General features: G+C 41.4%; 2 protein-coding genes across 25 annotated transcripts in view; both read left to right on the plus strand.

The window, feature by feature from the left end:
* The window catches only part of dop1a (DOP1 leucine zipper like protein A), a 32,102-nt gene extending 26,250 nt beyond the window's left edge, over positions 1-5,852 (plus strand). For 4 of the 8 annotated variants that reach the window (XM_011484856.4, XM_011484854.4, XM_011484855.4 and 1 more), the window contains 12 exons: positions 167-233; positions 644-788; positions 1,571-1,650; positions 2,070-2,179; positions 2,364-2,513; positions 2,588-2,649; positions 2,847-2,999; positions 3,542-3,678; positions 3,765-3,820; positions 4,809-4,973; positions 5,063-5,192; positions 5,280-5,852. In XM_011484856.4, coding sequence (XP_011483158.1) covers positions 167-233; positions 644-788; positions 1,571-1,650; positions 2,070-2,179; positions 2,364-2,513; positions 2,588-2,649; positions 2,847-2,999; positions 3,542-3,678; positions 3,765-3,820; positions 4,809-4,973; positions 5,063-5,192; positions 5,280-5,588 — 1,564 coding nt within the window. In that variant the 3' untranslated portion in view covers positions 5,589-5,852. Of the gene's footprint in view, positions 1-166; positions 234-643; positions 789-1,570; positions 1,651-2,069; positions 2,180-2,363; positions 2,514-2,587; positions 2,650-2,846; positions 3,000-3,541; positions 3,679-3,764; positions 3,821-4,808; positions 4,974-5,062 lie in introns of all 8 variants that reach the window. The other 4 variants (XM_078933037.1, XM_078933036.1, XM_078933038.1 and 1 more) reach the window with 1 other exon arrangement.
* Positions 5,853-8,303: 2,451 nt separating this feature from the next.
* Positions 8,304-17,737, plus strand: part of snap91a (synaptosome associated protein 91a) — a 46,776-nt gene continuing 37,342 nt past the window's right edge. For all 17 annotated transcript variants that reach the window (XM_011484849.3, XM_078933041.1, XM_078933044.1 and 14 more), the window contains exon 1: positions 8,304-9,229. In XM_011484849.3, the coding sequence (XP_011483151.1) occupies positions 9,100-9,229 (130 nt within the window). In that variant the 5' untranslated portion in view covers positions 8,304-9,099. The remainder of the gene's footprint in view (positions 9,230-17,737) is intronic.

Here is a 17,737-nt window from a genome sequence, read left to right on the forward strand (position 1 = left end):
GTCGGTTTTTCCTGCTTGACATCCACCCGACGCCATTGAAAAGAATAACCAGCATTTTTCTTTTTATACTTGTCTGTTTATGGTTCCCTGTTGTTGTTGTTTTTTTATAAATGCAGACATTTAATTTAAATAATTTGATGAACTGAATTTAATTTCCTTGCATTAGGATTCTGAATGAATTCATTCTGAAGAACCCCAATCTGGAGAGCAAAAAGGACCAACGAGAGCTACAGGTATCCACTGCAACAACTCCTTTACCCTCTACCCTAAAAAAGTAGAGTCTAAGGGAAACTGATTTGGATAGATTGTGGTTGAATATTGAAATGACAGATTATTGCTTAAAAATACATGCCAACGACAATGGGATGAGCTTATTAGCCCAAAAGCATTTCATAATACACAATTGATTGATGCTAACCTGAGATGTTGGAACAAACAACAAGACTAAGACAGCCGTGCTCATTAGTTCTTCTGGTCAAAAATAAGAAGAAGCTAAGCTCTTCAGGCACAAAAGGTGTGATATGTAGCAACATACACACACAAAAAAAGAAATAAAACAGATTGGCATCAACGTGGAGCTGTAAGGTTGAAGTAATTGATGGAAAGGATCACAGTGATGGCTGAAAACCCCTTCTGTCCTCAGGACGTCACCCATAAGGTGGTGGAGGCCATCGGAACCATTGCAGGCTCCTCTCTGGAGCAAACCACCTGGCTGAGGAGAAACCTGGAAGTGAAGCCATCTCCTCAGATCGTCGTGGATGGAACAAACCTGGAAGCTGACGTGGAAGGTTTACAAACATTTCTGAAAAAACTTGAAAGCAAGCCCGGCCAATGTCGGCGCTGACCCAGAATGCATGAATCAGTCTTTAAGGTCCCATCAGCCTTTGATCTATTTTGGAAGCGTTCCCAGTGGTCTTTTTTTAATCCTCAATATGCCGTTTTTAGGCTAAATCAAATATCCTATAGGATTTTGGAGGACATAGTTTCTGCAGAGCGGCAGGAGTTCATTAGAAATTAATTGGCGAGGTGTAACCCGCCCCCCTTCCCCTCCCTGTCGCTAAAAGTTTGGAGCAGGGAGCTTGTAGAGAATTTTCTATGTAACAAATGACTCTAAATTGTGTTTTTTTTTGTCTTCTAGTAATAATAATAACAATAAACTTTATTTGTATAGCCCCTTTCTAGGATAAAAATCACAAAGTGCTTCACAGTAAAACACTATCAAACACAGAATATGGACAAAAGAATTATGAAAAAGCAATTTTAAAACGATGGAATTTTAGCTGCTTTTCAAAAGAAATCACTGAGTCCACAGATCTGAGGCTGAGAGATCTGTGGACTTCTCCTGATTTACAACAATTAAAATAAAGAAATATCATTTCGAGCGTAATTTCTTTATATGTCTCATGTTAAAAACACCACTTTGGTCAGAGTGGGTCTTTTAGAAAACAAGTGCCTCAGAAAATCAGATTTTAACAATGTCAGAATTATAAACATGTCCCCCCCCCCCTATATGTGCATGTTCTTTGTAGCTGCTGCTGCTCTGCTAACGTTTGGCATGTGTGTGTTGTAGATTTGATGCTCACAGTGATGGAGGCCTCCAGCTTCACTCCATCAGTGTACAGCGTTCACGCCCTCACTCTGTTGGCCAAGGTAAAACTCCAGCGTCTGGGACTCAACGACTCTGCTTCTGTTTTTATCTCCATCACGCCTCCAGTTGGTTTCCGTCTCCAAGCGGTGTTGGACCTGTGGCTTTCAGCCTCAGCCTCGTGGAGCAACAGCACTCTCCTCAGAGCTGCTCCACAGCCAATTTCATATCAAATTAGAAACTGTCCATCCCTTCCTTCAGTTGGGATGTGTGCTTGCTGCATCTGAGCGGTTGTTACCGCTGCAGAAGCAGGTCTGTCTGTGCTTACTGGCGCTGACGATGTTAAAGATTCAAGCGTTAGAACAATTTTATGCTTGCAATAATATGGTTTGTGAAGTCAGGATTCATTGATCAAGCTTCTCCCTAACAGCGTCATTTCTACTGAACTGAAAGAAGTCTGATAACCTGAGTAATGGTTCCTCAGGTGCTGGCTCATCTCCTGGACATGGTGTTCTACAGCGATGAGAAGGAGAAGGTCATTCCGCTCTTGATTAACATCATGCACTACGTAGTGCCCTACCTCCGTAACCACAGGTGTGAATGAGCTCCTTGTTTTTCTTCCATCATTTTAAACGGCTTCCACTTCCAGTCATGATTCATCTGATCATAAAACAAAAACTGATTAGAAGGAAGTGATGCCTCTCAGTGGAAAGCTTTCATGAATGAAACTTGTAAAAGTGGCAGCTTTAAGAGCTGTTTTTCATGTATCTCCTGGCAGTGCCCACAACGCCCCCAGCTACCGCGCTTGCATCCAGCTTTTGAGCAGTCTGAGTGGGTACCAGTACACTCGCCGTGCCTGGAAAAAGGAGGCCTTTGACCTCTTCATGGACCACACCTTCTTCCAGATGGATGCTTCCTGTGTCAGCCAGTAAGCAGGAGAAAGCAAACCGCTGTAGCTGTCGCTGTCTTTGTGTTATTGATCAAGTCTGTCTTGTTTTTTAGCTGGAGAGCCATCATCGACCACTTGATGACTCATGATAAAACTACATTCAGAGACCTCATGAGTAAGCGTTTCACTTCTCACTAATTTAATGTTTCAATCATTTCTGCTTCAGAGCAACAATATAAACATTTTCCTTCAGTCAGTGAAGACTCGTGTTCGTTTAATTCATGAACAAGAGTGCAAGGAAGCGGTGGGATGTAAACGTTGAAGAGAAAAGAAGTGCAGAATGATGTAACCTTTGGTCTCGTTTGCCTTTAGCTCGGGTGGCAGTGGCCCAGAGCAGCTCTCTGAGTCTGTTCACCAACAGAGATGCCGAGCTGGAGCAGAGAGCCATGCTGCTCAAGCGGCTGGCTTTTACCATCTACAGCAGCGAAGTCGACCAATACCAGAAATACCTGCCGGACATCCAGGGTAAACACTCCCATTTATCACAGGTCAACATTGACTGTAGCTTAGAGGCCGCTTTGTTGGATTAAAAGTCATTTACTCTTTTTTTTTTTTAAAGTGATTCAAGTAAAAAGACTTGGAGTTATTTATATGTGAAAGCCCTGATAGCAACAAATCCATTCCTGTCAAACTCCAGGCCCACTCTGACCATCTTTCGATCTATAGTGAAAGCATTCCCAGTGGTCTTTTAATTATAATAATGTCGTTTTTAGCCACAAAAAGAGAAAACCTGTTGTGTTCTTGGACAGTTTCTGCAGAGCAGCAGTAGTTTATCAGAAATTTGGCTCAAAGTTGTTGGCGTGGAACAACCTCACCCCCCTCCTTTTGTTTATGATGTCGTCTATCATCAGAAAAACACCACAAGAACATGTTAAAAACACCATTATCATCAGGGTGGGTCCTTAAGTAGTCCTTGTAACAGATGTGATGAACAGATGAAGGTCTTGGCTGCTTCTTTTCCTTTGTGTTTTTTGTTTCACTAAAGCAGACTTGTGCGTTTTGTTCAGAGCGTCTGGTTGAGAGCCTGCGTCTGCCCCAGGTGCCCATCCTTCATGCTCAGGTTTTCCTGTTCTTCAGAGTGCTGCTGCTGCGCATGTCCCCTCAGCACCTCACCTCGCTGTGGCCCACCATGATCACCGAGCTGGTAGGGACGAGGCGCCCAGCTCTGTGGCTTCCCTCTGCTTCATAACACACACACTCATTCCCACTTTGGCATGTAATCCTCTGTAGGTTCAGGTTTTCTTACTGATGGAGCAGGAGCTGATCGCAGATGAGGACATCACAAGGTGCAGTACCTGTTGAGTGACAGCTGTGGATGAGCATTTTTTTTTTCCCTTTAGCTCCAGCGTTGATGGTTTTTCAAATATCGTTTTTCAATTGTAACGCAACATAATTCTGACAGATTCTGATGTGGAGAAGACCCTCGCACTGTTACGCAATACTATAAAGTGATGAAGTGTTCATGCACTCCGCTGATTCTGATGTGGAGAAAAGTAACTTTCCGCTGTTATACAACACTTTACTAGCATAAATTTAGTAAACTTTACTACCGTAACTTTGCTGGCGTGACGCTTTTCTGTGTTAGAATCAGCCAATTTGCGTTGATCGCAAAAACGGTGGAAGAGTGACAGCATGTCAAAGAGTGTGTCTCACTTAGGTGTCGCCGGTGACATCTCTGGTGTTAATGAGCCGGTTTACACAGCAATAGGATTTGTAATCGCTGGCGTCGCAGGGCCATTGGAGAAGAATCCCTTCAATTGCTGGGAAATGTGATTACATAGTCGGCGACTGGAATTTTACACCCACCGTGCAAATCGCATCATTTAACTTGAATTTATTTCAGGGACTACAGTACATGACGGTGGAGCAAACTCTGTCCCGAAAAGTATCTTTTTTAACGCTGCAGATGATGAAAACTTAACTGAAGAAAGTAGGAAATGCCTATCGTCATACACAGACACAGAGAAACACAGAGAGAGCGGACAACTAGATGGAAACTAGAGCCAGTCACTGGAAAGATGTGAGAAATCTCAAATCTTGCAGCCCTAGAGGAAGCAATTCGCCCCTTTTTTTATTTCAAGTTTTTTGTGCGTTCGCAGATGAAGCAAGTGTTTGGGCAAGATGTCCGCCACGATAAACACCACATAGAAATCCATCGTAGATGAACCAACATTAGTACGAACTAGATTCTGGGTGCGATGGCTGATCGCTGTGAAGTATAAACTGGCCTTGACTGGAGTCGTTCATAGATTTCTTTGTCCTGCTGGTCCTCAGATCATCAGGGCCTTCTATTGCTGGCCTGGAAACCACCTACTCAGGAGGGAATGGCTTCTCCACCTCCTACAACAGTCAGCGCTGGCTCAACCTGTACCTCTCTGCCTGCAAGTTCCTGGATCTGGCTCTGGCCCTTCCCCCTGAGAGCCTGCCGCAGTTTCAGATGTGAGCAGGGATCTAACTCGCACCTGCAAAGCGCTTTTGAAGAAAAACCTGTTGAAGTGAAAAGAACTAAAAATGCTGTGGTTTTGCAGGTACCGCTGGGCTTTCGTCCCTGAGGCGTCGGATGATTCAGGGATGGAAGTGAGGCGTCAGGGGACTCATCAGAGAGAATTTAAGCCATATGTGGTCCGTTTGGCAAAGCTTCTGAGGAAACGGGCGAAGGTACAACTTCCTCCCTCTCTGACAGTAGGTTTTGGAATAAGTCATCTTATTTTACTGTGCGTTTGTCCCCCCCCCCCCCCCCCTCAGAAAAACCCAGAGGAGGACTGTTCAACCAAAACTCTGACCTGGGAGCCGGGACACCTGATGCTGACCCTGTACATCATCCGCAGCATGGAGCAGCTACTGCCCTTCTTCAACCTGCTCAGCCAGGTGTTTAACAGCAAGGCGAGCAGCCGCTCCAATTCAGCCCACGCCCAAAACCCCAGTGACTCTTCCTTCCCTAGCCTCAAGGAGGGCCACAAGCTGGAGAGTCAGAAGGTCTTCTGGAGTCGAGCGCGACAGAACATCGAGGAAATGGTGGAGAAAGACTTTTTAGACGGTCTTATCAAAACGTGAAACCGCAAGCAGGAGGAGCAGGAGGTTATTACTACTAGGAAGGAACTTCAGACGGTTCACTCAAAAACATAGGGGATACAAATGGGAGAACAATTTGTACTTTTTGTATTTATGATGAATCCCTTTCAGAAGCCACTGTATTTAATTTTAAATATTTGTATATAGAGAACTTTGATGAGTTTTAACATTTCATGTGGGTCCTTCTGGACCAAGTGCCATTCCATATCGATGTAACTTAATAAAAAAAAGATTTCTAATGGGAAAGCTGCATGAGCTGTTTATTTTTTATTAACATTCTGTTTGTGTAAATCCTGGAGGCTTTTTTTTAAGCAAACCCTTCCCTCAAAGTGTTCAGCTCCCTTTAGAAGATTCCATTTTTTGGGATTTACCCATTTTATTGGTTTGTGAAAAAGGAAGCTGTCCCATTAAGTAAGTAAATGAATTGGAGAAGCTTTTCATCTTTCAAAACCGTTGGTTTTCCTAATAGCTGATTCTGCAAACTTTTTGTCAACCGATCAGACTAATTCAGCAGAGACTACTTTAAAATACAAAATAGTGTTTCAAACATACTCTTGTTTTACATGAAACCTTTTCTATTTTTTTTATTAGTCTTTTTTGTGACCAATCATTGTGAATGTGGTTTACCTTGTATGGATTGTTTTATTTGCTTCTTGCATCGGGCCAATGACTACAACAAAGGTTTTTTGGCTAACAGGTATGTTTTACAATAACACACAAGTTCATTTCATTTATTTACTGTCCTTGACTGATGAACTACATCTAGAAGAAGATTTAAGCTTCACCCTTAGTATTTTTATTAAGAAAAAATATCTTATCTGCTTAGTGTTGTATTTTAGTTACTGGGGTATCACTGAATCCTTTGGTCATTTGTGTCTGAACTGTGACAGCCAGACTGAAGCAAATGTAGGACTTGACAAGGAAACTAGACTAAAATGTGTCATACTTGAAGGGATTAACTAATTCCATACATCAATTTTATAACCATTGTTTGTACATTCCAATTACTTTTAAAAAACAAATGTTTTGTTGTTTTTTAACTTGTACTGCTGAGCAAAGAGATGAGAGCTGAAGGCTTCTTGAGTTGGACAGATTTCACTGTTACACTGGGGGGTTGTGAATCTTCTGACGCACAAGGTGTATATTTGGGGCCTGGGAGGTCCACAGGACGCCCCCACATCCCAATGAATTCATTAAAAACACACCTAAAAATCCCCCTAAAAACATTTTTGTTTAAAAAGGAGAAATACCCTTCTCCCCTACACTGTGGATGCATCGTGGACCCCGGGGCGCTGGGCCCAGCGCAGGGCATCACGGCCGCACGGGCCCAGGCAGAACACCAAGACTGACTTCCATATCTTGGCTCTGCCTAATTGCAGCGGCTAGAGGTTCGATGAAGAGTGCAAACAGTGAGGGTGATGGTGGACAGCCTTGTCTGGTCCCTCTTTGTAGGTTAAATCTTGGAAATGTTTGATCATTGATCATCACCAGCATTAGGGTGGTGTATTTTAATTAATTAATAAATGATTTTCCAAAACTAAATTTTTTCGTGGTGGTTATTAGGAGTTTCCAGTTAACCCAATCAAATGCCTTTTCTGCATCCAGTGACATAATGCTTGCTTCTCTGTTATAAATAGTTGAGTAATCTATGAGGATGATTAATCTGTGCATGTTAGTGGAGGGATGTTTTCCCTCCACTAACATTCTTCTGTTTGGTCAGAATGTTCAAGGGGAGGCACTACCTTCTCCAGCCTTCCTGTCAAAGCTTTGCAGATTATTTTGAGGTCTGCATAAATCAGGGATAGGGGTCGGTAGCTGGACGGTGATGTGATCTTTGCCAGGTTTCAGAAGTAAGATAATGTTGGCGGAGGTCACATTTGGAGGTAGATTATAGGGAATTGGACAAAAGTCGACCAACACACTTTATAAAATTCTGCTGGGAAGTCGTCTGGTCCTGGGGCTTTTTTATTGGCATGTCAGTTAGTGCCGTGTTTAGCTCTTCTTCAGTAAAAGGGGATTGTAATTTGTTCTTTCAGTGGTCTGGACAAGGTGATGTTATTAAGAAAATTTATAATATAATTGTCAGGAGGATCTATTTGGAATGAATAAAGGGATCGGTAAAAGTTTTTAAAGACGGAGTTTATTGCAAGTGGAATCAAGTGTCGTGTTTCCTGTTGGTTCTGTAACTGATGAAATAGTTTTCTTTTCCTTGTTTCATTTGAGCTGATTTGCCAGACATTTTCCAGATTTGTTATTGCTATCAAACCTCTCCAAGAAATCGTGCTTGTGCAGATATGATATTTTAATATATAAAGTTTTGAGTTAATTAAGATGACAACGTGACATTTGACAGTTCAACGTGGCTTTCTCTATAGATTTTTGAATTTTAGAGAACCTGACAAATTCCACAGTGTAATAACGTTTTTGAAACAAAAAACAAAAAAACTTAAAACCTCCCATCAGGTGCTCAGATCAGCACCATGGAAAGTGACAATGCAATTATGCCCTTTCACCATTCCTGCTTGCATTTACGGATTAAATTAATTGTTTTTGAAACAGCAGATTGTATTTGACCTTCACATGACAGAACCTAACATTTCAAAAACCATCCTGCCGCGTGGGGCCCTCGTGCTTCCAGAAATGTCCAATGATCCAGAGCCGGATCTTCTGTCATCTGCAAAACTCTCGCGATGCTTCACGAGGCTGCAGACGGGGTTAGTAGATTTACGTTACTGTAGTCGTCAGAGGGAGGCGGGATTTGGTCAGAGGGCAAATATATATAAAAATAAATTTAAAACATATCTTATTAAATTGACCGAAAACACCTCCATCCGTGCACCGGCTCAGACGCATTTCTCAAAGGGAATTAGGCGGAGGAGGGAGGAGGGGAACGCCGCTCTGAAGTGCATGGTGGAGGGATGACCCTGATGGAGATGATGAGGCCAGCCTGGCTCTGATGCTTCCCTGCACGCCCCATTGATTCACTGGGACTGTGGGCTGCTTCTGGTGGAGAGGATTATCCAGGAGGCTGGGGGAAGCAAGACGAGGAAGAAGAGGAGGAGGAGGGGAGGCATCATCATCATCGGAGAGCGGGGTTTGTCAGGGAGGCTGGTGGATTATTATAACACAAAATAAGGCTTTTATTGGAGAGAAAAAGGGGAAGACTTAAGGTCAGAACTGGGTGTAGGGTTTTGCTGCTGAATCCCTGCACCCACCCGCCGGTGGACTATAACCTTCCGAGGATACTGGCCTGGCTTCGGATGAGAAACGCTCCAGTCAGAGACGCAGATCCGGGGGAACGTCCATGTGTTGTGTTATGTAACCACCTCAAGTGCAGTTTAACCAGAAGCTCCTTTATTGACCACAGCACTGCGCTTTGAGTGTTTTCGGGGCCGCTGGGATTAGGCTGCAGAGCGTGTTCGCTTGTTTCCGTGGCTGTGTGGGGGGGTAGGACCATACATTCGAGGTTGGACTTGGACCCAGCTGATAGAAGATGTCGGGGCAGACGCTGACGGACCGCATCGCCGCGGCTCAGTACACCCTGACTGGATCCGATGTGTGCAGAGCGGTGTGCAAAGCCACCACTCACGAACAGACTGCACCCAAGAAAAAGCACCTGGAATGTAAGTCCATCCATCCATCCATCCATCCATCCATCCATCCGTCCGTCCAGTTCAGTTAAGGGTTTCATTCAGTGGTAGGCCCCTTACATGTATGCAGACTCCACACAGAAAATGCTTTTCAACCTTAAATAAACCAAACTTTACCCCTTCAATAGTCACTACAAGCCCTATCTTTACTGGTGTGTTTGTAGGATGCAGCAAATATGAAGTATTCCACAATATTATTTTGGTTTCTAAACAAATTTCTCAGTTCAGGTTTTTCCAGTTGTAGCCTAAAGCCTGAGAATGTTCATCTGGACTTAAATGTATGGCTACCTATCCTACATTTTCCCTCAAGTTTCATGCGATGGCAGTAAAAAAGAGAGAATATGTAAGCCCAGTCAGATTTCTTTGAGATACACCTGGATAAATTAGATCCTAAAATTGATTTATAAAAATAATGTACTATATGACTTAACCTTTTAGCGACAAACTATGTCTGTAAACTATAATAATAAAGCAATAAAAACAATGAAAAATTAAAACAAAAGAAAAAGATATACGTTCTGGAGGTACTGTAGACCTTAGTGATAACATGAGCTGAGGGTTTTACAGTTATTAGATCTATATTATAATGGTATTGCTTTAATTCCTCTTCTTGGATCAGAACATTATTTCCTGAAGGACCAGTTGGTGAAAACCAGCTGACACAGGAACAGGATATGACTCTGGAGTGAGTCATCTCTGAACAGTGTGTGTTCACTGTGTAATGCAGAAATGACCATGACCACGAGTGAAAACATCCATCAGCTTTTCCATAAACGCTTTTACTTTAATTTCATTCATAAAACTAGGATCTCTTTAAATTGCCAAATGTCCTTGCCAGTGAACAACAAACTGGATATTACAGAGAGCTGATTAATGGTCGCATAGTTCATCTATGAAGGAGGACAACTGGCCTCCTTAACCGGGACATTTTCTTAAAAGCATCCAAGTGGTTTTCTAAACTCAATGGTCAAACAGTACAGCAGGAGGAAAATTCTGGCAGCACAGTGTGATGTTGATGAAGTTTGGACATGTGGACATTTTTCAGTTTCAGTTCCTTTATAAGAAAGATGGCATCATGAGAACTAAACGATAAAGGAATAGAGCACGAGAAGAGTGTGTGTGGGTGAACTTTGGATGACCTTCTGCTCTGGTAGTCACTGAAACTACCTTTCTGTCCTGTGGCCTCTGGATGGTATAGAGCTCACACAGGAGGATGGGGCAATTATTCCCCTGCTTTTGTTGTTGTTGTTTAGAGTGAAACATGACAATAAAATTATGACATTAACTCATCATGTTTCCAGAGATTTACCAAAAAGATCAAATGTGCTGCTGCAACTTTTTTTTTAACCTGTTATTGCCTGTTTTTACCTGTTACAAACAGACATAGCTTTTTACAGGTAAATTAAAAGTAAAATACTACCAGTTTGCAAATTCCCTGTTATTGTGTATATTTTTTTCACTGCACTGCATCAAACACAAGTGCAAGGTTGTAGATAATAAGGAGAAGTTGTTGGATAAGATTTTCTACATAAATCGGCAAAACGATTGTATATTTTTTACAATTAACATGTAGAAGGTAGTCCATTGAATTCAACGTTTTTTTCCCTTTAATGTAAACAATAATGTCGCTCTAAAAGCGAGTGATAGATAATCAGAAACAGCATCCTCCGTACAATATTCTTAGGTGAGTGAAAGCAAAGGGATGGAAAATGTGTGTCTGTGCGTACCTGTGTGTACTGCTAGTGTTTGCACAAATGCTGTTACAGCTCTGACAACACACCCTTTGTTAAAACAGAACAACACCTCAGGTGCAGTTGCTATAGATAATTGTGAGTTGCTATACAGTACAGTGGGGCAAAAACGTATTTAGTCATCCACCAAATGTAGATCCACCAAAGTTCTCCCGCTTAAAAAGACGAGAGAGGCCTGTAATTTTCATCATAGGTAAATTTCAACTACGAGAGACTAAATGAGAAAAACAAATCCAGAAATCCTATTGTCTGATATTTAAAGAATTTATTTGCAAATTATGGTGGAAAATAAAAATTTGGTCAATAATAAAAGTTAAAATCAATGACCTAGTTAAAAAGCCTTTGTTGGAAATGACAGCAACTAGGCTGCAAATCTTTTCTGTATTTTCACAAACTGTTGCAGGTACTTCGGCCCATTCCTCCATGCAGATCTCCTCTAGAGCAGTGATGTTTTGGAGCTTTTGTGGGGCAACACAGACTTTCAACTCCCTCCAAAGATTTTCTATGGAGTTGAGATCTGGAGACTGGTTTTGCCACTCCAGGACCTTGAAATTCTTTTTGCTACATGATTTACATGGATCAGCCGTCCTGTCCGTTAGATGGGCCTGAACATGTACTGACTTTAGCAGGGGGACTCGTCTGGCACTGCAGGGTTTGAGTCCCCAGTGGCGTAGTGTGTTACTGATGGTGGCCTTTGTTTCTTTGGTCGCTGCTCTCTGCAGGTCTTTTACTAGGTCCCCTGTGTGGTTCTGGGATTCTTGTCCACCGTTCTTTTTATCATTTTGACCCCACGGGGTGAGATCTTGTGGGGAGTCCCAGATGGAGGGAGATTATCAGTGGTCTTGTATGTCTTTCATGTCCTTATAATTGCTCCAACAGTTGATTTCTTCACACCAAGCTGCTTATCTGTTGCAGATTCAGTCTTCCAGCCTGGTGCAGGTCAACAATTTGGTTTCTGGTGTCCTTAGACAGCTCTTTGGTCTTGGCCATAGTGGAGTTTGGAGTGTGACTGTTTGAGGTTGTGGACAGGTGTCTTCTATAGAGATAATGAGTTCAAACAGGTGCCATTGATACAGGTCTATGAGAGCCAGAAATTTTGCTTGTTTGTAGATGACCAAATACTTATTTTCCACTAATATTTGCAAATAAATTCTTTAAAAATCAGACACTGATTTTCTCTTTTCTCATTTTGTCGTTCATTGTCGTTGAGTTTTACCCATGATGAAAATTACAGGCCGTTCTCATCTTTTTAAGTGGGAGGACCTGCACAGTTGGTGGCTAACTAATAATTTTTTGTCCCACTGTATGTCAACTTTTTTGATAAAAAAACTCTTATTCACCATTGAAATGCATACATTCATGATTTATATATATTTTTTAACATAGCAGTCACTAACATTCATCCTGTACATTTTTAGTTTTTTTGCCAAACGTACTGCAAAAACAGGCCCCATTACATAAGTAAAAAAAACTGTTACCTCATTAGCAGATTTTCTTCAAATAAGTAAAAACAATTCTTAGTAAGAATTGTTTTTTTTTAAAATATTTAAGTCAAACTAAGATGATATTGCTAATGAAAAACTTTCTCTGTCCTTTTAATTGACAGCACTGTCTCTCCCACATCCCCAAAACTCACAGACATCGATTTCTGCAGTGACATAGAAGAGGGGAAAAGTTCCCTGTGTTAATCTTGTTTTACTTAATGAGCTCTGCAATTCACCTTTACTCTAAATAAATTAATCAGACATCCGAAAATCTACTTAAAGTAAACATCTTTTTTTTTGTTTCTAGCTCTTAATCGGTGGCTCTCTTAGACTTTTACCTCATGACCTGATGTGTTCTTTCAGGTGTTGCTCCTTTAATCAGTTCAAATCATTTATCACATCAACTGTTTTAAGCCTTAATTGGATTATGTTTCAGTCAACAATTCTTTTGACCCAACTCCATCAATCAGGCTGATCCTCAAAACAGGAAAAGCAAATGGCAGGGACTTATCGCTGCTGGCAGTGACGTGTCAGTGCTGGTTCTAGCCACATGCCGGACAGAGCAAACCAAAGCACCACGCTTGTATGTGGAGCATTTCTTGTTTTTTAAAGTAGTTTGTTTAAAGTATTGTTCAAAAAGTCCTATTTATTTGCAGAACCATCAGCTCGCACAGTTGTGTTTTTTAGTGTTTTACACTGACCGATTGTGGCAATTTTGCAGCATCCCTTCATAAAAGGAAACGTTTGGGTCCAGATAAGTTCTGTAAAGGAGTTTGAACTTCATTGGATGGATTGGAGTATCTTATTAATAGTGACGGAGTAGAGGAGTATGCAGCTGTGACTCAAGTGACAGGATTTTGTGAAGTTGATTGCGGTTTTCACTAGTTATTTTCAAATGTTGTCGTCTTTTTTGGGGGGGAATGACATCAATATTTTTTCTGATATATCCGTCAACATGCAAAGACCCACAGCAGAGCAAGGACTGCCACATTAACAGATGCTTGTCTGTCATTTGATAATGTGTTGTGTGGGATGAGAACCAGACAGTATTGTTGGGGTTATAAAGTGTTACCTGAGCAGTCAAGTTTTACTATAAGGGTGTGTTAGAAATACTGCAGTGGTTGTGTTTCTTTAGATTGGCTGATTTTTTGCTGAATGACAACAATTGGCACCAAATTCAGTTCCCTGCAGCCCAATTCCCTCTGCTCTATCATATTAAGGAAAAGGAATTCATTGCAGAATGCTAATTCCTACATCACAGCTGACATTTGCAGAGTACTGTGAAGGTTATGGTTTGGTTGGTGAAATAGCATTAGAATAAAAGCATTAGCACATATGTCTGTGTTCTTGAAGCCAATCTTCATTACTCCTGCAGCTCCAAATAGGCTTCATTTATATCTTTTTCTTCACTAATCTCTCAATCTTCCTGTAGTCAAGGGAGTCAGGAGCAGCTGACGAGTATTTTTTTAATCTTAAACATCCCTTTTTTTACTTTAAAACCAGCTATTATCTAGAAAAATTAAAAGATTCACAAGAACCGCATGAGGTCAGTGGCATCAGGAACTCAATGTCCCTCGCCTGAACTGGTGTCAATGAGGCATTTGTCAGGTGCCAATCCTAAAGGGAAGGCCTTATCAACAAGCTTCTGACTACCACACATCAGGTCTGACCCCCTTTGTCTGAACAAACTTCATGGGTTCCTGCAGGAGAAAGTTCAGCATAATACGGATCACTGAAAATCCAAGGTCAATCAGACCTCAGTACTCTGCGTTCAGGTTCACAAAGCTGGCTGTTCACACCATCAGAGATCAGATCCCTGTTGATTCTGTGCATTTGAAATTGAAATCATATCAGTTTCTGCTGCCATTCTGAATCATCTCATTATTCATGTGAGCACAGGTGTGAGGATGCACTGTCAACTCAGTCTTCAATGTTTTACCAGCTGTTTTTTTTTTGTGTGTGTGTGTGTGTGTGTGTGTGTGTGTGCATGCAGAGAGATTGAAAATTTAGGATGGTAAGCTATAAAAAAACAGACAGTGTGTTGACTCCCCTCTCGGCTGTCAGGGTGTTAGTGACCATTTCATGACTCACCATCAATGTGTTAACACGACTGGCTTCTGGAAGGAAGGAATATGTGTGGGTTTGGGAGGCTCTGATCATAGATCTCTGTGTGTCAGTCAGTGCAGATGTTTATAACTTTACTTACCTTTGTTCTGTCAGATTGTTTGCTCCATTGGTAAGCAATTTGATTTAGCAAAGCCTGTGCTGCCTAAAACTAGAGACAGGAAATGAGATCTCAGTGCAATTTTACTTATAGCATTCAAACAAATCTTAAGACAAAACAAACAGAGAAACCCTTTTAACGTTGTTTGTGATAGACAACCAAATATTGTCAATTTAGTAGCCATTTTTCCATTCAGTCACCTTTGATATTCTTAGCAAGAAAATATGGGACCTCAGAAACATTCAATGCTCGGAACAGGAAGTAAAGCTTATTGGCTCAGACCAATAGTGATATAAGTGATCCCTCCCGCCATGAGCAGGACACGGGAGACACCAATCGATAAAGACTGATTCTTGCAGGCCAGGTTAGAACAGATGCATCTGAATTGCAGTGAGGAAAACTCATCAGTAAAAGAAGTAAAAGTGGGGAAGATGAGATCTTTGGGGAGTGGTAGTTACAGTCGTCAAATCCATCGGTTTCTGAGCCTGGTCCTCAACATCTACCACCAACCAGTCTGCTTTCCAGCTGTCCTTGCTGCTGATTACCGGAGTTAAATGTGGTCAGTCAATCAAGCCTGACTCAGATGATGAACAGCTACTAGTGCAGGGAGAGAAAAAAAACAGATAAGGTGGTGGATCTTGAGGACCTAATTGAAATCCCTGGGGAATTCAGCGCAGGTCTCATCCAGGCTCCTATTTTTCTAACCCTTGTGCTATCCTAGGCACTTTAACATTGGGAGTTGGGTCATATAGACCCACTAGACAGTGCTCTGAACCCTTTTTCTTCAATGATTTGTGATCTTCACTGGTGTCCATGGATTACATGAAATCTTTCCACCTTTATCCACCTTTGTCATGGTAGGGAGAACACGTCATTGTAAGGGTGGGGTCATCTAAGATAGCACAAGGGTTAAAAGTCACAGTGAATGTCTAACCAACATTTTAACAGAAAAAAAACCCCACACAACAACACTGTTTTACTGTCTTAAAAAGGTGTTCTTTGTGATAATAACTATACTGAATGTTTGTTCTCCCATCTTCAGCTCTGCTTGCCCCTCTGTCCTCTTTACTCTGGTGCTCTCATGTTTCCCTTCTGAAGTGCTCCAATAAACAGAGAAATGTGAAAAGGGTTATGAAGAAGACTGAGAGGGTTCTGCAGCCCTCATCTCACAGCAGGTTTCTCTGGATCCTCACAATTCAAACAGTCCAGCATCAGCATGTGTTCGGGATAATGACACGAATCGGTGACCCCCCACACAGCTGCTGTCACTCCATTATCTACAACGCTCCAAATATGAATCATACACTTATCGTGCCTCTCAGTCCGTCTTAGGTCTTTGGATGTTCTGTGTCTTCTAGAGTGCAAGGTTAGAAGTACATTCAGCCAGAACCTAATAAAAGTTTTTTAAATCATTTGGACAGGCTGTGATGCAGGTACACACCCTTATCCTGATGTGTACTAAAAAGGTAGCAGCCTTTCTAACTCCTTGGACGCTATAGGGGCGTGACTTTAATCTGATTGCTCATTAATAATGCAGTGAGGCCAGGGTTTCCTGTTGTCTTGTTGCTCCCTGACTGATGATTTCCTACCTCCAGCCCAGTATTGCAGTAAGCAGTCACTGTGTCGGGGAAGAGTTTCTCCTGGGATAGACGAAGGCCTGTGGGGAAGTTTTAGGTGATTTTAAAAGACCTTAAAACTATTTTTAAAGTTATAAAATGTCAAAATCTCTGCTACAGGTTTTAAACAAGCTTCATTTCCAATTTGTTGACAGAATAAACAGGAAATTCATACATGCACAAATGATTTATCCAACTAACTGGAAGGGTATTGTATCCATATCCCCTACCTAACCGCCACAGAAATGTATTTAATAAAACTTCACACAGTTTTTGAAGACAAATAAGGGCAGATAGACCCACTGAGCTTTGGAAAAGTTAAGTCATCGACACATTGGTGCAGAGAAAAATGTAACTGTGTGGTGATGCCAACCCAGGGGTGATCTGCCTGCTATAGTCCTGAACACAGCAGAGATTCTTTTGAGTAGTTAGTTAAGACTTGAGTTGGATCTGAACAATTTTTACCTACATACAAAAAACTGTTTAAAACTGCTATCTCAGCTTAGATGAGTTATCTTTTATTAAATGTAACACGCCTTTCTCTGAATGCTTTTCAATACTTGTCAAGCTTTAGCCACAGGTTTAAAACAGTGGACGATAAAACTGGTCTAATCATATTAACAATCAATAATTTATGGTAGTGGTGTTTATATTTGAACATCGAGTCTGTAAATAAACATATACAGTAATGTTTAATTTTCATATAATTGATATTTTTTATACCAGATTAACCATTCATCCAACTATCAGAACCCACTGAATCCCTTTCAGGGTCAAGGAGCTTTTGGAGCCAACCCGGCTTCTCTACCCTGGACAGATTGCCAGTTTGTTGAAGGGCACACAATCACACCCATGCACACTCTCACATGCACACCTAGGCACACTTTAAAGTAACCAATTAACCTATAAAACATGATTGTGGGAAGAAGGCGGAGTGGCAAGAAAAAACCCCACGCATGCACAGGGAGAACATGCAAACTCCAGACAGAAAGAACCCTGACAGGATTCAATCCAAGGTCTTCTCGCTGTGAGCCGAGTGCACTAACAACTGTGCAGCCCTACTGGATAAACCAATAAATATATATCTGTTTGGACATACCAATTAAGAACAACAGCTTTTAGTGAATTATGTACAACTTAATAAATAGATTTTTATTGCTAAATTGCAGAACATTTGTCAGGTAAAATGAAGAACACTGAGTGGGTGAGATGTATTAGACTAAAGATGATGCCTGTTTTTCATAGTTGAAGTGTTTTAACCAGGAGAGTTTGTTTTTTAGCAAATAAATGAACATATTCTAAATTCTGAAATTTTCTAATTTTGTGTCTGTTTGAAGTCTTGCATTCGACAAAATACTTTGTAAAAGTCATAAAAAACACACACTTCAACTGCTCTTCACCAATTC

The sequence above is a fragment of the Oryzias latipes genome, chromosome 16 (assembly GCF_053564925.1).
Source record: "Oryzias latipes strain Hd-rR chromosome 16, Olatipes_Hd-rR_3.1".
Lineage (NCBI taxonomy): Eukaryota > Metazoa > Chordata > Actinopteri > Beloniformes > Adrianichthyidae > Oryzias > Oryzias latipes.